Genomic DNA, 27066 nt, shown 5'->3' on the forward strand with positions numbered 1-27066 from the left:
ATTAAAATGGTGCCACAAAGATTCTTCTCCGCATTCCTTCCAACAGAACGCTCAACTCCAGGCCTGCAATGGCTCCACTTGCTCCCTATAGCTAGAATGGCAATGTCCACGCCCCTCTGCATTGTCTACCGAGCCTCCTAAGGAAAAGGACTGCTATACCTACAAGTCAAATTCAAGCAATCCAAACAGTACACTGCGCTCCAGGTTTGCACCACTTATCATACCTTCTTATCATAAGAAATCCTAGGAGACACTGCTTTCTCATTTCAAGCTGCCAAGTCCTGGAACTCACTACCAATCAGAATTACAAGCACCTAGTCTCATGTACACTTCCGTAGACAGTTGGAAAGCATGGCTATTTATTAGATAACTTCACCAACTGCATTCAGGCAACAGAGCCCAGAAAACAGTCACACTCTCAAGTGGAATCCTCCGCTTACAACCCACCAATTTCAAACAACTCAACCAGCATATTGCTTTCATTATACAGGTAAAGAGCATATGGTTCGCTGTGGCATTATGTAGGTATGTACTTGCCTATATAACAGTTATGGACCACAATAATATTAAAGCCATAATACTTAGCGGCCAGCACCAAATTGTAACTTATACCTATTATATTCACATGAGACATATCTGCTTGGGGGCTTGGCCATCACCAGCTCTGTGCATCCCAAAAAACAAACTTCACTAAATGAACAGTCATGGAATAACTAAAGAGCTCTGTCACACATTACTGGACAAATTTGGAGAACCTTAAACTAGTCCAATAACTGTAGATCCCAAATATCTTACAATCTGACCGCTTCTTTACATCTCAAATAGACACTAGAAGATGATAATAAAAATGTCATTACTACAGCGCTCTCTGCTTCGTTCTTGCTTAGTCATTCCAGTTCATGACTACTACTGCACACAAAATGTCAAAGTGGACAACCCAGTGCAGTAACCATTCAAACAGACTATATCATATGAAATACCGTAAGGAGGCCTGCACAGTTGTTTATAGCTAACTGCATACTAAAAACCATAAAACTGTGTGTCCGTCTCTTACACTTCATCATACAACACACTGCTACGCGCTTGGTCCCATAACATGATAACCACACCTCGGTCATCATGCATGACATGGAAACACTTACCACAGAAGATCATAGCAAAAATATATTGCCTACCACACACCTTACATAGTGTAGCATGCTACTTATGTAGACAGGTACTTTAGCACCCAACATAGAGGTAGTAAGCACTAAATAAATGCTGCAACCTAAAACAATACAATACTTTTGCCTCAACCCAAGGTCATGTGCGCCACTCCAGTCTCCTCTTTCGCATCCCACCACACTTCATACAAGGCCATATACATGTTGACTTCAACCCTCTGTTCCCCCTGATGTCTGAATTGTTTATGGTAGCACACAGTGAGGTTGACTCTTGTTAAGGTTGTGTTTCTGGTATACCACTGATGGTCAGTCATGATGCAGTCCCTTGTCAAGGCGATGATTCAAATAGTCCCGCTAAGTTTATTTTTAGGTCGAGCCGGCGTGGGCTGCGCACATGCGCAGTCTCGCTGGTGATATTTTGTTTTTAGGTAGCTTTGAGTATCAGGCTTTAAGCCCCGCCCCTCTTTCCCATTTGCCGGCGTAACCGTTTATACTAAACGGTGGCCAGCCATCGGGAAAGAGCTTTGTCTGATGTAGACTTTTCTCTTTTTCTGCCGTTTCCTTCTCAAGTAAAAGGTTTCTTATCTTTATGGGGCCCGGTAAAGATAAGAAACCTTTTACTTCAGAAGGAAAACAGGCCAGGCAGTCCAAGTGTGACGGCAGAAAAAGAGAAAGGTCTACGTCATGGCAAGCGCTTCTTTCCTTTTACATTAGTCACTTCATTTGTTTTGTAATATGTATTGCTAAATATGTTTCATTCATGAGGTTTTACTTTAATTTAAAAAACATTTTGTAATTTTCCCGGACATTGCAAACACATGCCCTAAAGACTTAAAAGCACTTTGGCAGACAAACGTGCAGCCCTTCCCTTCACTGCTTGGCCTGGCAGTAAACTCTACGACCTCTTCGTGTGCAGTGATGCAGAGCCCGACGTGCGCAGTGCTTTTTGAGTCTAAAGATAACTGGGAAACGCGACCCTTGCTTGGCTGCGCGCGCCCTGTTGGCCAATGTAGCAGACACCCGGCATGCTGACCTCAGGATGCTTCCAGGTGGCCCCGGTGCTTCTCTGGCATTAAGGGGGTGAAGCGATACTGTTTTGTTATCAGGCACAGCTGTGGTGTGATGTGCAAGGAAAAAAATACACGGGAAAAGTTGATTCAGCATAACATGAGCTGTGCGCAAGAGAGCAGAGAGCATAAAGAAATCAGCAAAGCACTTTTTGGGGGGCAGCTGCTTACCTTGGATGTGCACGATCCTCTCCAGCTCGTGAGAGTTGCTCTCGGTGTGGTGGTGTTCAGCCCTGCAGCCCCAGACCAGCAGCAGCAGAGCCTTCATCGTCGCACTGCCCCAAACGCTGCTTCTTCACTGCGCGGATATCACACACGAGAGGCTGGTGAAATTTGGGGAACGTGCACTGTTCCCGCTGCTACATGTTCTATGCCCTCTCCTTGTTATAAATAGCACGGCTATAAACATACAGAGCTCAGCCCCGCACACTTAGCTATCCTACTGAACCTGAAAAGCTTTGTTTGTAACAACTCGCTTTAACCCTTTGCTGGCCAGCAATGCTGACACCAAGCCTTGTAGGTCAGGAGTCCAACCATCAGCATGCACACTTCCCAAATTGATGTAGGCACGGAAAATAAACAGAACCACATGTGAAAGTTTCAGATTCATATAAAAGCAAACGCTAAGCACAGACCATGCATTTCTGCAAAAAGGCACTCAGTGCCCGTGCCTACTGGACTTCATAAAGCAGCCCTACTGTTCGGCAACATTGCAATCTTTATTTGGGGAAAATGCCAAGGTAACGGTTTGTGTGCCACTAGGACAGTATTCTTTCAAACTGTCTTCAGCCTTCCTGAACCTTTTATTAGCAAACTTCAGGTAACTTTAGAGGATGCGCAAAAACATCAGGGCTCTGTTATAATGTGCCTAGCTCACCGAGGCATGTATGCAGACCCACTTACCAAGTTACGGATTGCCCATTGTGCGCAATGCACTGCTAGCCCCATGCGCGCGCAGCGTATCTGCTGGTGCTGCACCTGCCAGGATTGATTTCCGTTTATTCCCCCCAGAATGCTGACACACTCGCTCCGGGTGCGCCAGGTACAGAGCCAGCACTCAGCAGAGCCGCGGGCTGCAGGGAAGACCTCAGCCGGCATCACAGCTGCAATTAGGCAAAAGGACCACGAAGATAGAAAAGGAAGAGCAAAGGCACAGGATGGGGCAGCCTCTTACTACCTCGTTAAATGTTTATGTGGCACGCAGACATGATGATGAAAGGGCAGTGCACAAAACTGCCCCTCTGCAGAGGGAGCCCTAAACATTAATATGAATAGATTTCCGCAGAGACCATTCCGTGCTGCAGTAAGCAATCGGGGCATCGTACCCCAGGTTAAACTGGTTGCACACTGAGTGCTATTGATGCCTTAGAGATGGGGGAGGGCACAGCACGCGTAATTTGCTGCCATGTGATCATGCGAAAATCCCGGTAAAATTAGATGGGATTCTGCGTACTTACGAGGGAAAAGTAATTTAGAATTAAGACCTATTTTCTTTGTGGAAAAGTGCACACTCTCGTCCAAAATAGACCGAGGATGCATTGTGTGCTAAGAAATGGCGCTAACTGCAACAAAACATGAATAGCAGCATGAGTTTTTCCTCCAATTTACTCCCAGAATTTTGCACTATTTTCTTAGTGAAAAATGCACCCCTGCATCAAAAATCGATGCGAGTATGCATTTTGTGCTAAGGAAATATTGCTAAATAACATAAAATGTAGTGTCAGCGGCCACCCGCGCCCCTGAACTCACACAGAAATTTTGCTAGCTGATAATCATGTTATGAACCAAACCCACTATTTCAAATAGATAAAGACAAAAATCAAACAAACAGTGAAGAGATCACTCAAATAATCTTCAATATGAGGATAGTATACAAAGATAAACATGCTGAAATACTTATTAACCATCAGACTAAATGTAAAGCCAATCAATCGCCAGTCCCCACAGTGCTTGTCCCTTGAACCATGATATTTCTCAAAGACTGCTTGTATAACTCTAAGAAAGTCAGTTATTAGCAAGGCCACTTGAATTATGCGATTGTGTGGCCACAGCGTTTTTTTTTTAACATTATTATGGATTTGCCACCGAAACATAATCTGCTCCATAATCTGCAGATTTTAACAAAAACAATTCTTTCTAAGCTAAGGGTTCAAAAGTTACTAAAATCGCAGTGACCAGTGTTGGCGTGCAGTCGAATGTCCTTTACAAAGGATGACTTCTTACATTTCTATTGCTTATTGTTATGTATGGGTGTTAAAATGAGGTGCAACCTGCGCCCAGACGGTAATAACAAGTGTAAAAATGTCAAAATAATGAAGTAACACTATCAGTGTGCCGATTTACGTCGCATAATTTGCCTTTTCTTGCCACATAATTTATTCAACCCTGCCACACGATTTGTCCCTCTCATGCCACATAATTCCAATTGCCCTGGTCATTAGTTGCAAAGGAGGTGACTCCTCCTCAAGTAATCGGTCCACAACTGTTCATCTGCCAATTACTTCAGCACTCTGGACTGGATGCGTCCTAGCGCTTTTTCTTTTTACTCTTCCTCCCGTTGTGCGTTCAGTCCCAGCCTCCCTCCTGTATTGTCCACCCCATCTGCCATAAGAAAAAAAGAGGTATAACATGGCCAGTCCCGGCGGCATCATAGCCTTTTTTTCCTTTTCTTTTAACTCCACTTCTCTGTCAATCTGACCACAGTTTTTCATAGCAGAACCAACAAGCATTGAAAATGCAATAAGTCTCACCTTTGATTAAGTTAAAGCCATTTGCTTTGCTAATGGTATTCTATAGCAAAGCAAATGGCTTTAACTTAAAAAAATGCGAGACCTATTGCATTTTTAATGCTTGTTAACAGTTCCTTTACTGCACCGTCAAATTGAATTCTTTTGATTGGCTTGTAGGTGCCACACAGTGTATAACCAGGTTTACATTTCTTTCTCTTTGATTTAACTTGACACATCAGTAAGTAATAAATGATTTGTGTGCTTGTTTGATTATTTTAAACTCGTTGAAAATTGAAGCCCAAGCCCCGTCTGAGAAAGACTTGTGCCGTTATAACAATGTACACTCTGTGCTCATTATAGCAACATATTGTAAAAACATGGACATTTGAATAATTTGTGACATCTGGTTAATACTGTGTATCCATTCTAACTTTGTTTTTCTGTGGTTTCCGTAGCTGAAGTGGATGACGAGATGGCAGACCTCATGCAAGAAGTAGGCATTCGCAGTGTAAGTTTTTTATTATTATTATTATTTTTTTTAATTTTTCAAAAATCTTTATTGACAAAATTGTATAGCCAGGTTAGATACCTGCACCAAATCAGAGCACCATATACATGAATACAATAGATTATGACGAGGTTGACCCAACAGTACATATCGTTGTAGAGCAACAACATAACAGATATAATGTAGGCGCACCAGGACAGCGAGCAAGTGTTGGTGAAAGGCACTCATACTGCGGGAGAGGGGACGAACCAGGCTGGAGAGAGTAGAGACGGGGCCCTATATGTTAAGTGGACTGGATCTAGCTGGCATAAGGTCCCATAATTCGGACAGTCTGGCAGCGCGATGCATCCTCGAGCCAGTGGGCGAACTTGGACGCTGGTTTGCTTCCTCAGCACATGGAGACCCTACACTGTGCAAGGACAAGCAGCATGGCAATCAAGCGGTGGGAGGCATCTGGGCAGAATTTAACCAAGCCTAGGATAGCAGAGCGGGTAGTCGGGCTGGACCGGCGATGAAGTGATCTCAGAAATAGCGGCACAGACCTCACACCAGTAAGATGAGACCTTGGGGCACAGCCAGGCAAAGTGGGAGAAGTCCGCCGTAGGAGCCGAGCAGTGCAGGCATCTATCACTGGGGATGAGTCCCAACTTGCGCAGTTGAATGGGAGTACGATAGAGCCTATGCAAATATTTAAAGTGAATAAGGCGCAGGCGGTAATTTGGGGACAGTCGCTTAATCTGGTTGCAACAGTAAAGCCAATCAGCCTGGGAGATTTTCACACCAAGGTCCTCACCCCATGCCTTGTGTGCCGTGTCAGTGGAGATGGAGGAGGCTGCCAGTGTAAAGGCGAAAAGTTTAGTCACTAACTTTTGAGGTGAGGAAGACGAATACAGGAAATCAAGAGCGCCCATTGAGGGGGAGTGGAGGTGGAACGTGCAATGTAGCTCCCTGCAAACCGCCCTGAGTTGATAATAGAGGCAGGTGTTCATTGGACTGGAATCTTCAGCGAGAGAGAAGAATGTGTTCCCCTGGTAGAGGTATGCCACTGTAGTCAACCCTAAACGAGTGGCGTATTTAACCATACCGGAGGTTTGGAGAGGAGGGAAAGCCTGATGGTGAGCGATTGGCATCGTATTCACCGAAAGCATAGGAGCACCGGAGAAGCGGCGGAGTCCCTCCAAGGCCCAGCGCAGGGTCTCGACCGTGTCAATCTCAGTGCGAGGGAGTTTGTCTGGGGCGAACAGGGCGGTAGTAAGCGGCCCGGGGCAGCAAGATTGGTCTCTACCGCCACGTGTGGCTGGAAAGGAGTGGGATGAAGGTAAAAATGCAGAAAACTGGCCTGAGCGCACAGAAGTTTTTTTTTTTTTTTTTTTTTACCTGCCCTTGTTTTTTTGTCTCGGGCACAGGTAGTGCAAGTAAGTGTCTGTTGTCAATAAATGTCAAGACAGCTTTGTGCCCACCTACAACTTAATGGAACGGGTCTGCATTATCTAATTTGACCACTTAGTGCAGCAAATAAAGTGCTGAGTGGAAACTGTAGGAAAAGTGGGCTTGCGCACTTAAGTAATGCAGTTTGAAATTAGGTGTTTCAAATTTGCCCTGATTAAATCGCAGTGTTAGTGTTACCCATCTTAGCCTAGGCTGCTTACCAGCCCATGCCTTTTTTGCCCTCAAAGACCTAGTGTGATCAATAGGGATGTTTACGAAGTAAGAGTGTGGGAGCAAAATGGTACCCCAAAATTAAGACACCCCAAAACATACCTCATTCGGTCCTCCCACTATTTACTGGATCGTAGACTGCTAAACCTCAATTTCATGAGGCAAAGTGTCCCCGCATTAAGGCACCTCCAAAAGAATCCAAATAATTCAAAATGCAATTCATTAAAGTGTTTGAATTCAAAGAGCCCAGTCAATAACCAAGTTGTAGATCAATGTAACATGAAAGAGTTTTATTACAAAAATTCAAAATAAGCGGCACAGAGGCAATGCCATGAAGTCTCTCGGATGCAGGGTTGTACAGATTATGCAAAAGTCAGAAAATATTCTACGTCTCAGTGAACAGCAAAATTAGAAAAACTGACCGCATCCCTAGCAGCATCAAGGAAAGCTCCTAAAAATCTTTCTCACCTGCTAAATCAAGGGTTTTTTAAACACCATTCATGCATAGGAAATCAGACTTTTTGCAGATTCATAGTGTTGTGAGCAAATGTATAATTTCTTCAGCAAATCATAACACAACAAAATAAACATCTATTTGCCTTAGCACCTAAGCCCTAGCCCATTTTCTGATGAATTATTCAGCACCCTCTACTATGCTAATGATATCCGGAGATGTTCAAATAAATAAGAAATTGTGACAAAACGTTTTTCGTATGAATAGATCCAGTGAAGAAACAAAAGATGTAATTACATGTAACTATTTTACATCTGAATTGTGGAAGGCTCATTGTGAGCAGAGCTTCATGAATTCTCACATTATTGGATTGAGACTCATTTGAGGTTCCCCCACATAGAGAGTCCTATCATAAGCGTAGAGGGAGATTAGAAGTCTCCATCTTGTATACTTGAGTGCTTAATCTGAATTGTTGTCTAGGTTTAGCGGCCAGGTGTTTGAGGGCTGTCGCGAACAATTTAGCCAATAGGGGACTACCCTGCTTCACTCCATGATAGATCTCTACTGGAGGAGATATCTTATTAACTCTAATGGAAATTACTGGACTAGAGTACAATACCCTAATCCAGATAACAAAGTTCAGCAATATGAGGATCGAGAATAAATACTCCCATTTAAGTGAGTGAATGATTTAAGTGTGGTGAAACACCGCTACCACGTACAGATGTGGCTCTAAACAGTGAATGGGGAGGGTGAGTAGACTGCACAGATTGTGCACAGTTGCCCTACCTGGAATGAACAAGCCTGGTCGGGTCGGATCATATCTGAAAGTAGGGTAATCAAGTGGTTCGTAATGAGTTTTCAAGAATGTTGGTGTCACAATTTATGAGCGATTGTGGTCTGAAAGACTCACATTTCTCTACAGTTTTCCCAGGTTTCGTTTGAGGCCTGTTTGTATCAAGAAAATGTAGCAATAAATCCCACATTTATTCAGGTTCTAGTGTAGCTTTCATCGTTGAAAGTCAGATACTGTAATTAAATTATGTGAAAACCTACCTGGTTCTATCCGACAAGGGAAGGCTAGCTGTTTTACTCCAGACTGGTTCATACCTTGCTCTCCCATCAGTAGATTAGTTTATTGGTATTATGCTCTGGGCACTTCTTCTTTAGCAACAGAAGGATGCTATCTATGTGTATGAGGAGTCTTCTAGATATGCACATTAAGATGGATTGCTTTCTATTCACTTAGTACCAGCATATTGATGCAATTTAAATCGACACTAGATATATTGAGACCTATTTACTTGTCTAATTCAAGATGGTACTGCTCTCCCGGAGAATCAGCATTCTCATGCGGTGCTGTCTCCTTCTCTAATATGCAGTAATACAGGTGGGATGCTTTCTGTTTTTTGACTGAATAAGCTGAAGAATATGTGCAAATATGGATGTTTGCTCTATGATCAATTCTTTGTGCTGCAGAAAAAATCTCAAAAAAGAAGGTTCAAGGAAGAGGAGGATGATGAACGAATAGACTCACTGTCGCAATACAAAGGTACATTTATTTTGATGCTTCAAAATCTCTCCAGAACTGTAAACAGTAATGATACTCATTTATTTTTGCTAAGAAAAAATAATCTAATGCCTGCCATTAACTAGAATTTCTGTAATCCTAATCCGAGATCTAATCTGCCATAATAAAAATATATTTACCATTTTCAGTTTATTATTCCTGCGGAGCGCATGATTTTGTTTTTGGCAGTCTGAAGTCCAGGCGTTTTAGAGGGTTGTCAGTTTTGCCTTAATCAGAATAGAATTCATTTTCGCCACATTTATTTATCTGCCAGGTCTCAGGGCAGGACTGGGGAAACACAAGCAGGCCTGGAAAAAATGCTCAAACCAGCCGCAATCCCTTTTTCTCCATGTCATTTTACATCCAGCCGTTCCCTCCCTACATTTTCTTTCTACTCTTTTATCGCTTTTGCTCTACCATCCTCTCTCTGGAATCCTCTTTGTGCCTGCTGCACATAAACTTGGGGAACTGGAGAAAGTGGCCGAGGCAGCAGTATCAGCCCTGGTCTTTCACAATCTGCCTTCAAGGTCTCCAAACCACATGGGAAATGCTGGTGGAATAAAAGCTCTTTCCAGACCTTCCAGGTCTTACCAATATGGTTACTTACTTTACAGTAGAGTAACCTACATCTAATCTCACTAAAAAAGAAGCACATTCAATAATACACTTTTTGTTATTTTGTTCTTCAGCACTATTCTGAATTATCCGTCTCATGGGCCCAGTCTAAAATATCTTGAGACACCACACCTACGCCACCTCCATCATTCGCCCACCCGAGGTTTCTCTTCTTGGTGACCAACAGAATCTACAGTATTAAACTGGTTTCCATTTTCTGCCAACTGTTTGTATTTCCCCAACTTTCAAGAAGTTCAGGTGCTGTTCTAGAGTTTGATAATTTCGGTTTGTTTTCCACGTAATGCCTTGGATTTTGAAAGAGGGACTGGGCGTTATTGCTTCTGCTTGTCTAACCTACATATTTCTTACAGATGGGTCTATAAATGTTGTGCATTCTTGGCATGCTCATCCATTAAATCAGTCGTTCCATCCAACCATGAAGGTTAAAGCAGTGTTAGTAGATTTTAAACAACGTCACAGCCCAAAGTGCTCATTGGCAGTCTTCTTTAATGCATGATTCAACTTTTACTGATGTTTTGCCTTATCGTATGTTGCTTTTTTGGTAACAAACATCACACATCATTTGGCATTTCAGCATGTATAGTGGAGTCTTGTATGTGCCTGGCAGAAGGATCCTGCACCCTGGGTCTGGAAAGCAACTGAGTGGTACCTCCCTTTTCGCAACACTAGCACAGGCACAGTTGCAGAGGGCAAGTCCTCTTAGGTGACATTCAAGATGCATGCCTAAGAAAAGGTACGGAGAGAGTCTGAGAGAAGCAGAAGGAGAGACTCGCTCAAACAAAGAGATTGATATGCATTTAGTGACAGCTTTGGTTACATGTGATGACCTCAGACTAGTGGAAGTATTTCAAAGTGGGTATGCCTTCCCTGTTGCCTGAGTTTGTACCCTTTAGCTGTGTTCTTCTATCACCTGAAAGGGACCAGGAATGAGTGTGCATGCCGCAGCTCTTAGGAGCCATTGTCCGAATTCAACAAAGAGAATGGTTTATAGGATATTTTTTTCCCTAAGTTAATGATGGCAATACAGCTGATTTTGGACTTATGTTAGGACTATTCTGAAATGTTCAAGATTGTTGTGTTGGTGTGAATCTCCAGCCTCACCTGGATTTTAACTGGCTGATCTGATTGAAACAGCAGAATATTTAGTTTTGCCTTTTGATCCTCTCACTACATCAGCATCATCTTGGTGTTGTGGAGAACTTTACCAGTTTCCTACTTCTAAAAGTGTCTTCAGTTTGGCTCCAAAGACCTTCAAGACCCTTGCAGTAATAGTAGTCTCCAACAAGCAGTTGTGGCAAAAATGTTTAGTCCTTTATTAGGTTGCCAAAATTACCTTGAAATGCTTTGAGGTTCTGTTTTTGTACCTCAATTATTGTGCAGAGGTGTAAATAGTAGGTGTCTGTTTTATAAGTTAAATATAATGTCTGATCATCTCATGATGTATCAGTTTTCATCAGACTATTCGGTGCCAGTTGAAGTGCAACTGTGTACTATACATTATACACAACATACATAACAGAACTTTTCTGAATGTAATTATAGGTTTTTCTCTGCATTGCACCTTCTCCTCTGATACTTAATGAAATATATAAAGTAAACATTGTGCATTACAGATAGTTTACATCTCCCACTGTTCTCTCGTACTTGCTTCTAGGAGAACAGAAACCTAATTCCTGGCTGGTAAATCTGAGTTAAACTGTTTGCAGGCATTTCTGATAGAGTATGAGTCAGAATATCTGTGGAAAGAGGTTAATTTTTGCAGAAGGGTTGCTTGTTTTAAGTGAGAGTAGTTGTGTTTATTTTCAGTGCTTTCTGGTTGGGGTTTGGTATCAGATTCTCCAACATTTTTCTTGTGATCTGCGATGGCGTCAGTTTTACTGCACCTCAGCGGGCCCTCAATGTTTTATCTGTTTCACCAGCTTGGTCATATCTCTTTCAAAACTTTCATTTTTAATGCCTTGTGGCAGATGATACAAGATGATGATCATTACGGATCCACATGACAACTATGTTTTGTGTCCTGGATTGGAGCCCAACACTTCGGCCTCTGATTTTTGGGCCACCATGCCTGCGTAGGCCATCTGAAAGAGACACGTTAGTGATAGATTCCTTACCTTAGAATATCCCCAGGCGTCAGACTGGATCCGGAAAATTTTGCACAGCAATACCCCTGCGCGCCGGCAGGCGTCGTCCGCGGCCGTCGTCGGCGTCGTCAGCGCCGGAATGACGTCATTGGAGTACTTAGACGCCGCCCATGCGCGCTGATGTCAGTTCTTTTTTTTTCCGCGCCAGCTAGCGCAGATCCGGAGAAGCTCTACCCCTTAGTCTTTTTTGACAAAACTTTTCGATCTTTTTGATCATTTTTCTACTCGAGTCTTCGACTCCGACGATGCCGGTAGGGATGCCCAGGTTCAAACCCTGTTCCAAGTGCGACCGACTGATGTCGGTTACCGACCCCCATCGCCGGTGCCTGAAGTGTTTAGGCCTCGACCACGACGACCGTACCTGCCCCAACTGCCGGGCCCTGACGTCGAAAGCTAGGCGGGAGCGGTCCCGCAAGCGGCTCGAGCTCCGGCAGTCGGCCCCGCGCCACTCCATGTCCCGGTCCCACGGGAGGTCGAGGGACCGGTCGCGGGGTCGGAGTCCTCGCAGCTCCGGGAGTGGACATCGGTCATCGGGATCCAAGTCCTCAGGTAAGAGGCATTAGAGGTCGGAGAGGCGTCATCACTCCTCCGACCCACCTCGAGGCTCGCGCGATGCGGCCGGGGGTTCGGGTGACTCCACCCACGCGGCTCCGCCCGAGTCTCAGGCGTCGCCGCCTGCCCCACACCTTCGGGTCCCTGGGCATGGCGCGACGCCGGAGGAGATCGAGTGGTACCTCATGGCCATGAGGGTCCCTCCCTCCTCAGCCGGGTTCCGTGGCACCTTCGGGCTCAGCGGCCCCGGCTGGAGGCCCTAGCGGGTCGGGTGCTTCGGCCTCGACGCCGTCGGGTGCTTCGGCCTCGACGCCGTCGGGTGCTTCGGCCCCGGCGCCGCCGGCGACTTCGGTCCCGGCGCCGCATGACCTCACCAGATCCGCTTCCGGATCGGGTCGTCGCCGGTCGACCTCACGACCTCACCGACGCCGGCCCCGCGGGTGTCACCCCCGACGCCCCTTATGGACGCCGTCCCCAATGTTCCCTTCGGTCCTACTCTGGTGCCGGAACGGCGCCGCTGGGCGCCGCTTCCGACGGACTTTGGAGATTTTTATTTCCATGAGGAGGCCCCGTCTGTTGAACCTGTTCTACAGGAGACGAGGGTGATTGGGAGGGGTCTGCTGACCCTCTGGCAGAGGAATGCCAGTCTCAAGAGGACTGGACATATGAGCTTGGGGAGGCCAGTGGTATTGACACTTCGCCAGACACTGGATTTGTCTCCCCTCTCACTGTGGCTACGGGGGAGGGGGCTGCTTACAGTGTAGTGTTGACGAGGGCGGCCAAGGCCTTAAACCTTGAGCTCCCCCGTCGCGGCCGTGAGGACTAACCTCCTCACTGAGGTCCTTAAACCGCAGGCAAGCTCCAGTGAGCCACTGCTGCCGTTTAATGAGGCCTCCGGGCGACCCATGCTTTTTGTCCACCCATCCCACCCCCGAGAGCCTGGTCATCTAGGCCTCTACTTCCCAGACCGCATTCCCGACGGCCCCGCCCGATCGGGAATCCAAGAGGTATGAACAGTTCGGGAAGGTGGTGTTCTCGTCCTTGAGTTTGGGACTGCGGTCTGTCAATACCGCATGCCTCTTGGGCCGCTACACCCACACCCTGTGGGATACGGTCGCGGACGTGCTGCCACAATGCCCGGAGGAGGTCCGGGCTAAACTCGCCCAAGCCCTTGCGGTGGGTCGAGATGCAGCACGATATTCCATCCGGTGTGGGCGGGATACCACGGACTCACTGGGCAGGGCGATGGCAACGACGGTGGCGGTTCGACGCCACGCCTGGTTGAGGACCGCCAACTTTTCGGCCGATGTCCAGTCCACTCTTCTGGACATGCCGTTCGATGGCCGTCGCCTCTTTGGCGACAAAGGCAGACCATGCGCTTGAGCGTTTCAAGGACTCCAGGGCTACGGCCAAGTCCTTGGGCCTCTCGGCCCCACGCCAGCAATCGGGTGCCTTTCGCCCCCACACGAGCTGCCAGCCACGCACCGCAGAATGTTCAGCAGCGCGGTGGTGGCCGTGGAAACCGCCGTAACGGCGGTCGGGGACAGCGGCGAGGCCAGTCCACACCTCCCTCCGCAGCACCTGCCACAAAACCTTCCTAGTCCGTGTTTTCATGCCCATGTGACGCCAGTGGGTGGCAGGGTGCGCCATCACCTCTTCCACTGGCGCAATGTCACGTCGGACGGGTGGGTGCTGCAAATTGGGTGCGGGTGGGTGCTGCAAATTGTCCGAAGGGGCTACTCCCTCCCCTTCGAGGCAACCCCTCCAGCCATGCCACCGCAGTGCCACCGAGTATCGGGGGATCATTTGTGACTTCTGCAGGAGGAAGTTACGGCCCTCTTGGCCAAGGGGGCCATCGAGCACGTTCCTGGGCCAGAAGTAGGGCGTGGTTGCTACTCCCACTACTTTCTGGTACCCAAGAAGGGCAAAGGGGGCCTACGCCCTATCTTGGACCTACGGAACGTCAACGGCTTCCTCCGGAAGGAGAAGTTCAAAATGCTGACACTAGCTCAGGTCCTGGCTGCCCTGGACCCAGAAGACCGGATGGTAGCGTTGGACTTGCAGGACACTTATTTCCACATCACCGTCCTGCCGGCCCACCGGCGCTACCTGCGGTTCACGGTTGGCCACGAGCACTTTCAATTTACCGTGCTCCCCTTCGGCCTTACCAGCGCCCCACGGGTGTTCTCAAAGGTGATGGCGGTGGTCGCAGCTCATCTGCGCAGGGTAGGGGTTTCTGTCTTCCACTACCTCGACAACTGGTTGTTGAAGGCGGGCTCGCCCCAGACAGTCGTCAGCCACCTCCAGACGACGGCAGATCTCCTGCATCAACTGGGGTTCTCCATCAATGTGCCAAAGTCACACCTGTGTCCCTCTCAGAAGCTCCTCTTCATCGGAGCGGTTCTCGACTCGGCGCAGTTTCGGGTTTGTCCTCCCGAGCAGCGGGTCCGGGATATTCAGGCTATGATTCCACTCTTTCAGCCTTTATCCCGGGTATCGGTCAGGTTGACGCTGCGGCTTCTGGGGCTGATGGCCTCCTGCATCCTTCTGGTGCATCACGCCCGGTGGCGGATGCAGGCTCTGCAGTGGGACCTGAAGTTTCAGTGGGCCCAGCATCAGGGCAACCTTTCCGACCATGTCCTGATCTCGGAGGGCACTGCGAGACAGCTGCAGTGGTGGCTCACGGACCGCGATTGGGTCAGTGGCAGATCCCTCTCCCTTCCCGAGCCGGAGCACGTAGTTGTGACGCGTCCCTCCAGGGCTGGGGAGGCCATATGGGAGAGGCGGAGATCAGAGGCCTCTGGCGGAGTCCCAGCTCCATATCAACCTTTTGGAGCTGCGGGTGATTCGTCTAGCACTGAAGGCATTCATCCCCTCTGTCCGGGGGATTGTAGTGCAGGTGTTCACGGACAACACCACCGCCATGTGGTACTGCAACAAACAGGGCGGGGTGGGGTCGTGGACCCTTTGCCAGGAGGCTCTGCGCCTCTGGCAGTGGCTGGAAAAGCAGGGCGTGACCCTGGTGGTTCAACACCTGGCAGGTTCTCTGAACGCCAGGGCGGACGAACTCAGCCGTCGGTGGATGATGGATCACGAATGGCGTCTGAACTCGGACGTGGCGCAAGGCCTCTTTCAGCAATGGGGAGAGCCTTGGTTAGATCTATTCGCCACCGAAGAGAACGCGCAATGTCATCAGTTCTGCGTGTTGGAATTTCCAAGGCGGCACTCGCTCGGCGACGCTTTTCGTCGCGTGTGGAGTTGCGGTCTGTTATACGCCTTTCCGCCTATACCACTTCTGCCCAGAGTGCTGAAGAAGATCCAGCGCGACCGGGCCCAAGTCATCCTTGTGGCTCCGGACTGGGCACGAAGGTACTGGTATCCAGAGCTACTCAGTATGTCAGTCGATCCCCCGGTTCGTCTGCCTCTTCAGGAGGACCTTCTGTCGCAGCAGCAGGGGACGGTCCTCCACCCGAACCTGTCCAGTCTCCACCTCCATGCTTGGAGATTGAGCGGCGGCAGTTGAGGCCATTTGACTTGTCTCCTGAAGTCTGTAATGTCATTCTGGCAGCCAGGCGTCCCTCCACTAAGTCAGTATACGCCAGCAGGTGGAACAGATTTGTGGCATGGTGCACAGCAAAGGCTGTGGATCCTCTTGCTGCCCCTCTTTCTGAGGTTCTTCTCTTCCTTCTTTCTCTGGCCCAGCAGGGCTCTGCTCTGGGCACTGTCAAGGGCTACCTTTCTGCCCTTTCAGCCTTTCTAAGGCTGCCTGATCAACCTTCTTTGTTCAAGTCCCCTATTGTAAATCGATTTCTGAAGGGCATCACACACACATTCCCTCCTGTTCCGTTTGTGATGCCTCAGTGGGACTTGAACCTTGTTCTTACGTTTCTAATGTGCGCTCCCTTTGAGCCACTTCACAATTGTCCTCTTCGTCTTCTAACCTTGAAGACTGCCTTCCTGGTTGCCATCACCTCTGCCAGGAGAGTGAGTGAGCTCCAGGCTCTTTCTTGTACTCCTCCTTTCCTTTCTGTCCATCCGGACAAGGTTGTTTTGCGTACTAAGCCATCTTTCCTGCCCAAGGTTGTCACAGCCTTCCACATCGGGCAGTCCATCACTTTGCCAACCTTCTTTCCGCCACCGCACCCCTCTAAAGAGGAAGAGCGGCTCCACCGTCTGGACCCAAAACGTGCGCTCTCATTCTACTTGGATCGCACACGCCAGTTCCGGGTGGACGACCAACTCCTTGTTGGTTACGTGGGCGCTGAGAAGGGGAAAGCGGTGCACAAGAGTACCATCTCGCGGTGGATCATCTTGTGTATCCAGGCATGTTACTCCTTGGCTAAGAAGGAGCCCCCTGTTGGCTTGCGGGCTCATTCCACTCGGGCCACGGCGACTACCACTGCCCTGGGCCGAGGAGTGCCCTTGCAGGACATTTGCCAGGCAGCTACGTGGGCCTCGCTGCCCACGTTTGCCCGACACTACTGCCTGGACAGCCAAGTCCAGAGGGATGGCTTCTTTGGCCGTTCCGTCCTCCAGGACTTTCTGGTGTGATTATTGGTTCGCAGACCCACCACCGGGGTTGGTATTGCTAGGGTATCTATTCTAAGGTAAGGAATCTATCACTAACGTGTCTCTTTCAGATGCACAAGTTACTACTTGTGTAACGATATATCTGTAAGAGACATTAGTTAGTGATAGATTCCTTACCGACCCACCCATCCTCCCCGTTCTGCGAACTGATATCTAGGGTTAAGGTCATCCCCTTTCAGGGCCCTAGTTTCATGGCACCAGTGTTGGTTCTATCATGGCTCTGCGTATCTGACGCGGAAAAGCTGTGTATCAGAACTGACATCAGCGCGCATGGGCGGCGTCTAAGTACTCCGACGACGTCATTCCGGCGCTAACGACGACGGACGCGGAGCTGCGGACGACGCCTGCGGCGCGCAGGGGTATTGCTGTGCAAAATTTTCCGGATCCAGTCTGACGCCTGGGGATATTCTAAGGTAAGGAATCTATCACTAACTAATATCTCTTACAGATATATCGTTACACAAGTAGTAACTTGTGCTTCAGGGAAGGGGTAGCCAAATTATTTCTGGCTAAGGCCTGCAGGTAAGCGCCTTAGGGATCTATTTCAAACACAGGATAGAAATGCACCTGCAAGGGAATGATCTCCCAAAAGTAAGTGCCATAAGAAAGGAGAATCCTCTTCTTTGAGGGAACGTTCCCACCCCAGGAGATGTGCGAAGTCTAGATGTTGTTTCCCAACATCAAACTCTTCCTCATCTTCTGAGCTGATTCTTGTAAGAGCACAGATGAGACTGGAGTTTCTGTATACATTGGCCAACCCTTAGCATGCTGGGGGCCTGCTAACTAGATATGTTGCAACTGTTCAGGACTGCTCTATCACCACCTGGACCACCCCCAAGTTGGAATCTACTGTGGGCTTAGCAACTCTGATAGCTCTGAACCTGGTACCTCCCTCTGCTGAGAAAGAAGTCCCAGTCTACAAGGTTAATATTCTATTTAATCTGATCCTCCCTCTGAGCCAATGTAGTTTGTCCTACAGAGTAGACTACAAATCCACTCTGGAAGCCCTACACATCAAAAGACATCTGTGTGGTGGGGGAAGAACTTGAGACAAACCTCAAAGAGATTTCATTGGTGCAGATCACCTTGCTAAGGCTGAGATTTGCCTGGATGAACAAGATTGTTGCTTCCAGTGCCCAAGCAATGCCTTACAAACATTATGGCCGTACAACGGATGATGATTTAAAGGCTTCCAACCTCCCTTCACCTTTCACCCCCCTCACAGAAATATATTACTGATTCTGACTTCTATAAATTATGACTGGTGTTAGCACTTCACGTGAAGGGAACATCCCTTTCTCTTCTTGACATGCTTTACAGTCATAATATGAAAAATAGCTTAAGCCTTAGAATTGACATTTCTTTTTGCTGAGGGGAAGTAATATTTTCCTAAGATCTGCAACCCTACTCATCAACGGCGAATCTTTATTTCAAATTGCCTGAGACCCGACTGGATCCTGTTATGCTACACGGGTGAAACACTGTCCTATTTTTCTACAAGTTGTGAGGCGATCATGACGAATCACTGGATCTTCCAGGAAATCGTGAAGACATATGCCCTAGCCTTCCTGCCACTTCCCTCTAGAGAACCCTCCTAACGGGATGTGCTTTCTGGCACACGCCTCAATATTGGAGGTGAACGTTCTTGCCATGTTGAACAAAGGGCCATAGAGTTGGTGCTTCTAGAACAAATGGAAATGTAATTCTATTCTCGCTACTTCTGGGCTCTATAAAAGAATGAAGCTGCGTGCTCCATTCTGAATCTTCACCTTCTGTACTTATTTATTTGATAGGACAAGTTTATGATGCTGTCCCTGAAACAAGTATTACTGTTCCCTGAATGTGTGAGTCTGGTTGCTGTCATTTGCCTTTTGCTGGAAGACCCGAAGTCCAACCAGCATATTGAAGTGTGGTAGATCAGTGGTTCTTAACCTATGGTCCAGGAACGCTTGGGTCTCTATAAAGCCTACACAGGGGGTCCGTTACTGAATAGAAACTAGATCGTACTGACATATTAAGAAAAAGTATATAAATAAAGAAACCACATTGAAAATGTATAAATGTGCTGTAAATGTGGAAGAATTTTGACATTTCTGGCTAAAAATTAAGTTAGTATTAAAATGTTTTTTTTAAATATTTGCTCCTGAAATAAACAAAATATTTAATCATTTGTAAATTTGTTTCATGAATGTATTTTTATGTATTGTTTTGTAGTTCAAATCATCGAAAATGCTACGGTCATAGTCACCTGTTTAAAATAATGACTTGGTGGGGGTCCCCAGATTCCAATAATGATTCTGTGGGGGTCCCTGGGTTCCAGTAATGATTACGTAGGGATCTACAGAAGTCAAATGGTTAAGAACCACTATGGTAGATGATCATCTCCACTTTGGAGATTTTATTTGTGTTTCTATGCCAGAGTCCAGAAAAAGACATGATCTTAGTTCTGTGCCATCCAGTTCCCTCTGAAAGGTTACTTGGGGAATGCCTACAGGTTCACTTCGTTTTGGGGCCTGCTTTGTGTTTCTGCTAATTGTTTCTGTCAAAAGTCCTGGAGGATCAAACACAGTCTGAAATACTGATCTGTCACTGCTTAGCTCTTGGCTCCTCCTTCCTCTTCTTTGCGAGAGCAGACCTGCTCTCGCAGAACCATATTCAGGTCCTCCATCCCTATCCCCAAACATTGCTATTACATTCATGGTGATTGAATGTTGCCAGTTAGTCCTTTTGCCTTCCGTATGAAGGCTCATAAGTCATCTTGGTGTCCAGGAAGCTCATTCCCAAATGCTTCTGCGCTGGGCTAAATTGATCCAGTCGCAAGAGTAGGAGGCATCAAACCCTATAAGTACTGCCTTTCTGTCATCTTGCTGTTTGCCTTCTTCCCAGCACCCAGTGTGTAGATGTGGGCAGCGTTCATGCCATCCAACCGCCATGTCTGCGTTCATGGGTGGTGCCTGATTAAACCTCTAATAGCTAGTTTTCTGAAAGGTTTGCTCTACCTGTTCACTCGGTCTCTTGACACTCAGCGAGAGTTGTAACCAGTTTTTGACAGGGGTACTATTTGAGCTTGTTATTTGCTTGGTTTGACATATTACCCTTAAGTTAACTTCAGCACATAGGGTTGAAGAAATTCAGGCCCTATCTGTTCATCTGCCCTTTACAGTTTTCAACTAAATAAGTTATTTCTTCACATTTACTATTCCTTCTTAGCCAAGGTGTGTTCTGCTTTTCATGTGGTCAGTGTATTACTCTAATTACAACAACAAAAGAGTGAGTATTACTGTGAATTCATAAGTGACCGAATGTCCCTACCTAATGGAAAACACAGTGTTGAAAAGAAAAAAAGAGGGAAAAATTCATAAGGACAAAAGACTGAAAAAGAAAAAACGTATTTCTTAAAAGAACCCTCACTCACCCTAGTGGTGACATGCTTCATCATGGGGTACCCACAAGAGGGACCGAGTGCCCCCCCTGTGTGCTGCGACGCCTGCGATTGCAGCGGAGCGGGTTTCTTTGTAAGTATTTTATTATATGAGTGCTCAGTGATGTGAGTGTGTATTAAGAGATCACAGCTGGACCCAAAAAAAAACTTTATTAGTGGACCAGCTGTTCACATTAAAAACGGTGGGGACACGTGGTGGTTTTTATTAGAACCCCCGTGTCCAGGTGTAGGTGGTCAACATGTTTCTGCTGTATACTGCGTGTTATGCTCAGCTTTCTTCAGGACCAATATGTATGAGATCCCCCGGGGGTCCACGCTCGCTAAGGCGCGTCCACTCCGTGGGGACACAAGTGTAAAAAAGGTAAAAAGTATTTCCTTTTTAGACTCACGGTTTTACCCGCAGCATGTGCTCCTAGGATTCGCCTGGAGACAAAGTCTGTGAATCAACACAAAAACAAGACACACATAAATATTATGTATATAACAAACAGTCTCATTAACCGGAGATGCCAGAGCCTTATGAAACACAAGAACACCAACCACTTCTAGGTCTCCTTACTCCACTGTGCCCACCATGAAATTAACTGCACTTCAGAAACTGTATACAGATAGGATTGTTATGTTGTGGATCATACAAGATCCGAGACGTACACCCTAAAATATCGGTAGCAATTCGCCCCAGTATCTACCAAGGTGCCGTATCTTGAACTTAAAAACCGATGCAATGCCCCTTTTAATAAAAAACCAAGCAACCCTAATCAAAGGGTCGGTTGACCTACAGTCTTAGACAAATCAAAGATGCCCCATTAAGTCAGACATACAGCCACTTACGTAGCTCAAAAATCAAGCGTGCCACATGGACATTCAGTGAGGCAATCTCTTCACGTTGTGCTCCTTCTGAAAACGAGCAAAACAAATAGCCAGCATCAGTATAAGAGCCGCTTGTTACCGCGCTACCTTCACACGTGGAAACACACTCGAGTCTTGCTAAGAGGAGAGCACTTACTTTGGACACAACGACTCGCCGCCAGCAACCTAAATTCAGGGCCACTGTAGTCCGGATCTTACCCACAATGGAAACGCCGTAGCGGTTTGTAAGGAATCCCGGTCACGTGACCTGTCCAGAGCCTTGGTGTCACGTGATTGGGCCTGGAGGCAGCCGAACGAGCGCAGTTTCTAAAATGTCGGTAACTCGCTTACATAGAACTACCTTGTGAGCAGTGGTGTTGGAAACACATTGGTTTACCACCAGTATGCTACAAACAAATTGAATATCGCTCATGCGGTAGGCAGCAAAAAATTATATTACGGGAAAAGTTCTCTTCCGGTGAGCGATCTAGAAACACTAGACCGCTAACTTAACCTCTCTGGTGAACAGAGCTCGTAACTTTATTAGTCCATTGTCGAGCACTATGGGAACAATGGACTAACCTCTGCCACTCTTCCAATGTGTATTAAAAAGGATAATGTAGGAAGCTTGTTCTTAATTGCCCTTCGTTCTGTTAGAACTTCCTAAGGTGACAGGTGACAACATTAATTGACAATAATGCCCCCAGCAACCACCGGTAATGACCGACATACATTAGCAGTCATTACAGTGTATTACTCTTCCATCTTTCTTCTCTCTTCCACATCCAACCAAAGAGCAAGAACAACTTAATAGACTGGACCCTAGACAGGCAGTGTTTTTCTACATAGACCACTCATCGGGACAGAGAGGATTATCTCTTTGTGGGCTTTGCCAGAGGTAAGGAAAACAAGGAAGTAACCAAATGCACCCTTTCATGCTGGCAAATCCTTTTGCTAAAGATCTACTGTGCTTTGGCCAAATAAAGCCTGTTTAGAGACCAACAACACCTCCTTCACAACAGGCACTTTCCCAGACATCTGGAAGCGCGCAGAATTCAGGCCCCTGCTCAAGAAGCAGACGGCTGACGACACCGACCTCAAGAACTACTGGCCCATCTCGCTCCTCCCCTCCGCTGCCAAGGTGGCAGAGAAAGCAGCCAACAGGGAACTGACACGGTTCATTGAAGGGAACGCGGTCTTCGACCCATCTCATTCCGGATTCCGAAGAAACCACAGCACCAAGACCGCCCTACTCGCCGCCACAGACGTCATCCGCACCCTCATGGACCAAGGCCACTCCGCAGCCCTCATCCTTTTCGACCTGTCTGCAGCCCTCAACACCGTCTCGCACCGCACACTAGTCGACAGACTACACAACGCCGGCATACAAGGAACTGCCCTGGACTGGATCCGATCGTTCCTCACCAAAAGAAGCCAAAGGATCAGACTGCCACCCTTCCTCTCCGCGACCCCGGGGAAATCACCTGCGTAGTCCCACAGGGATCATCTACATGGCCCCCCTAGCAGCCATCGTCCGACAACACACCTCAACATCGTATCCTACGCTGACGACACCCAAGCTCATCCTCTCCCTCACCAGAGACCCCACCACCACAAAACTCAACTTCCAGAGAGGAATGCAAGACGTCGCAGTATGGATGACCAACAGCTGCCTAAAACTCATTGCCGAAAAGACAGAAGTCCTCGTCCTTGGAACCACCCCTTCAGCATGGGACAACAGCTAGTGGCCCACCGCCCTAGGAAGCCACCTAGCCCCTCAGACCACACCAAAAACCACGGCATCCTACTAGATTCATCACTCGCCATGAACCGACAGGTCAACCCCGTCACCTCCAGCTTCAACACCCTCCGTATCCTTCGAAAGTCCTTTAAATGGATCCCACCGGAGTCAAGAAAGACAGTCACCCACACACTCATCACAAGCAAACTGGACTATGGAAACGCTCTCTACGCCGGCATCAACAAGTCTCTACTCCGCAAACTCCAGACAATACAGAACACCGCTGCCAGATTCGTCCTCTGCGTCCCCAGGCACGAACACATCAGCCAACACCTCCGGAGGCTCCAACGGCTCCCCGTGGAGAAGAGAGTAACCTTCAAAATCCTCACTCACACCTACAAATGCTTACACAACGGACCCAAATACCTCAATGACAGAATAAACTTCCATGTACCCAAAAGAAACCTCCGATCTGCCAACCTCGCACTAGCCGAAACCCTGCACATCCACAGAGCCAGATCAGGCGGAAGATCGTTCTCTCACATTGCAGCGAAAACCTGGATTGAGCTACCGACAGACATCAGACGCCCCCCTCCCTGAACACCTTCAGGAAGGCTCTCAAGATCTGGCTCTTCAGTTAAACGGATCTGCGTTACCCCTCCCTTCAGCACCTTGAGACCTTCACGGGTGAGTAGTGCGCTTACAACTCCCCAATTGATTGATTTGTGCCCACTCATTAGATACATAGCTGCTTCCAGGGCTCTCTTCATAACTCTCTTCATAACTATCCTAGTTAACGTCAACTACCAGGCAGACTACATGGTCCTCTTTTCATACTTTTGCCTAGCATAACTACTCGGGTATGCAATGATGGGTACTCTGCCTGAGTGCTGTTGCATCGCTTCCTTGGCTGATCTGGCAATGTTCCATCCCACCGCACAGGCATATTGCCTTCTAACTAATAAAAATGGTAAGGAATCTGCATGAAGATTTAAGTATTGGAAGAAGTAGTTACTATTCTCCTGTAATATTTGATGGATGCATATTCTGCCCATAGATTCCTTATTACTCCCACCCGCTCCTCTCCTGAGGAGTTAATGCTGAGAAAAACCAATTCCAAGGTGCTACATTTGTTGCTTCTGTTACCATCTGTTCACGTCCTTCTGCCTTGTGCTTTGGGAAATCATAGCTTTCGGTGTTTTCCAGGGGTACCGGACAGGAAGTAGCACATGTTTGACCCTTTTTAGCTTCCAAAGAAATGGGCCAGGCAGAGTTACAGTTTTCAGTCTTATTTCATTGAGCCCTAATGTTGTCGGGTGAGATCAGGATAATCTAGATCATAGCATTTTGAATTCTGTGGTCTCTGACATGAAGTTATTATCCAGCTAGACACTCTGAAGCAGACAGGGTCAGCTTTTGGCTCACTGACCTGGGCGTTGTGTTGCTGCACATCGGGTAACTGGTTGAATAATACTTAGGTTTTTCTCTCTGAGCAAATCTCACTGTCATTGTGCAGACTTATAGCCCAATTTGAAGGCAGGCAAAGTCTAGCTCGTGCACAGTGTGACCAGGACTCTCTGGTTATTCTTTGGCATGATCTCTACTTGCCTCTGCTTCCAGGACACTAGTTCGTAATTTGCGGTTTCTAAGGGCAATTTTTCTTAAAATGAAGAGTTGCATTGTTTTTTTTTTTTTTTGGCAAGGGGTGTTTGGTAGTCATTTCTTAATATCAGTTTATCGATTGTGTCTACAAATGAATTTATCTGAAATTGTTCATAAGTTAGTAAATTTGAAAACACAATAAGTGTGAACACAGTGAAAACGCTGAAAGAGTGACATCCCTGTTGAAAATCTCTGAAGAGAGTTTTCAAATACAAAAAAATATCCTGTTTTTATCTGAAAACAATATGTAGATGGAGTGATTCAATGTGTTAATCGGCTTTAAACCAAAAGCTAAAGGAGTGCAGGAAAGAAAGTTTCAGTTAGTTTGGATGCCATTGTTAAGCAGCATGAAGTCACTGATGCCTGGCAATGACTTTGTTAGATTTATAAATAAGAAGAGCAAAACATTTCTCCCTTGTAGGAATTAAACAGTTGCTCTGTCTTAGGTGGTAAACCTAATAGGCTGAGGTTAGGAAAATACAGCTTATTTCCTATACCAAAACCAAGCGTTTGCCCTTCTTAAGAAACCTAAAGATGTGTCGTAAAATATGAATGTTGAATTATAACTATTTGATGTTTATTCTTACTCACCTTTTCACTTGATTTTCATCTTTTAGCGGGTGGATCCGGTATTCACAGACCTCTTTCCAAAAAAGCAGGATTTGGCATGGAATATAAATCCAAGGTACAGTATTCTATGTATTTACCATGTGACATTTAGCATAAAACAGTCTCTATCTACTGCCTGTCATCATCCTTGTCCACAACCTTAATTCAACACTAGATTTTTTATTCTGGATATGTACCTATATTTCTCCAAACCCATCTACAACACATACATGACAAGAGGTACAAGAGCAAATGTCCATGAAAAAACGTATGGCTTTTATGCACCTTTCTATGTGGCCTTTCCTCTGAGTTAGTGCAGATGAAAGTAGGCCCTCTAAGAAGGAAATCACACAGTTCTAAGGCAAATTCAATCATCCTAGTACTACGTAGATGGCACTTTACCTACAAATTGAATTTAGCTCTTGAATTGTTCACACCTCAAGCAAATGCCCCTTATGGTCTTTTGGCCATAGCTGTATTTCTCTAAAACTCCTGTGCTGATCATCCTTCCCCAAAGTTCTTAAGTCTTAAATTGGATTCTCTCTTGGCATCTGTTGATCCTGAAGTGGAAAAGAACATAACCACATGCCTTTCCTTTGAAGAGCTCCCTTGCCATCCACTATAATCTTTGAATCCAAAAATGGGGGGGCTGGGTTTGGTTCTTTAAAACATATTGCTTCCTTTCAGTGTCTCCTTAGGTACAGGGGCCACACTCAGTCCAAGCCATCCCTTCAATCCACTGAATGAAAACCAGAAGCAACAGAAAGATGCTACGCATTCTGAGCCTCTATGTTGCCAGTGCACTTTTCAGAACTAAGATCTCTTTACCCTTGTATGGTCCACTCCAACCCTTTGGTGTTGTATCTCGAGACGCCTTTGAACGGGTTATAGATATTTATTTTCTAAAAGCATGTTAATTTTTTCCCATCCATAGTAAAGCCTCAATCTGGTATTTATAGCTGAGTGAAAAAGCATGTTTTTCCAGAGGATTCTATCATTTCCAATGTAACACCAATGAAGAAATCAATTTCTGTATTTGAAAAGCCTTCAAGGTGAGCCTGGGCCCATTGTCTGCTTCACCAAGGAAAGATGATTGACCATCATAGTCATCCGAATTAGTGACAGATGAGCAGTCCCAAGATCGGGCTTCTGAAGGCAAAAAATAGTATTAAGCTGTCTGCCGGGACCTGGGCCAGACGAAGACTGCAAGTTATTGCAAGCTATACTTTTTAGATGTACAACATTGACTAATAGAGCTTCTCTATAATCAAATGCAAGATCACAAAACTCAAAGACTACACAATTGGTTTATTGCTATCCCTGCCAAACAATCACACCCAAATGTACACTCCTCTCCATTCTTGCCTTCTAAGACAGCTCAAGACTATTCTTCGCTTTCACAGCCAAGTGCTATGTAGGTTTCATGTAACCATGTTTCCTGAAGTCCATCACATGGAAGGATGTCCGAACCGTACTCTACAACATGACTTCGCTCACCCTGGCCATCTTCGTCATGTCGCTCATAGTGGAGAGGGCATTTTCTCCAACTCTTTCCACTGTAGGGGCCAATCTCGATGCAGTTCTCACTAATTCTGTCCCCTCATCGCTCTTCTTTTCCTGATTAAAGTCATTAAGATAGCCATTGCCTGCCAACTTTACGAGATCAAGAGCAATGCCCACCTAAGGACTTG

The 27066-nt window shown here is 46.6% G+C and overlaps 1 protein-coding gene across 1 annotated transcript in view; it reads left to right on the forward strand.

Annotated features, from left to right (window-relative positions):
- RRP12 (ribosomal RNA processing 12 homolog) overlaps window positions 1-27066 on the forward strand; it is a 521209-nt gene that overhangs the window by 448566 nt on the left and 45577 nt on the right. Inside the window, exons 30-32 of the mRNA XM_078643584.1 lie at window positions 5415-5467; window positions 9060-9132; window positions 25384-25451. Of these exons, the coding sequence (XP_078499710.1) occupies window positions 5415-5467; window positions 9060-9132; window positions 25384-25451 (194 nt within the window). The remainder of the gene's footprint in view (window positions 1-5414; window positions 5468-9059; window positions 9133-25383; window positions 25452-27066) is intronic.

Source organism: Lissotriton helveticus, chromosome 5_1 (assembly GCF_964261635.1).
Source record: "Lissotriton helveticus chromosome 5_1, aLisHel1.1, whole genome shotgun sequence".
Taxonomy (NCBI): Eukaryota; Metazoa; Chordata; class Amphibia; order Caudata; family Salamandridae; genus Lissotriton; species Lissotriton helveticus.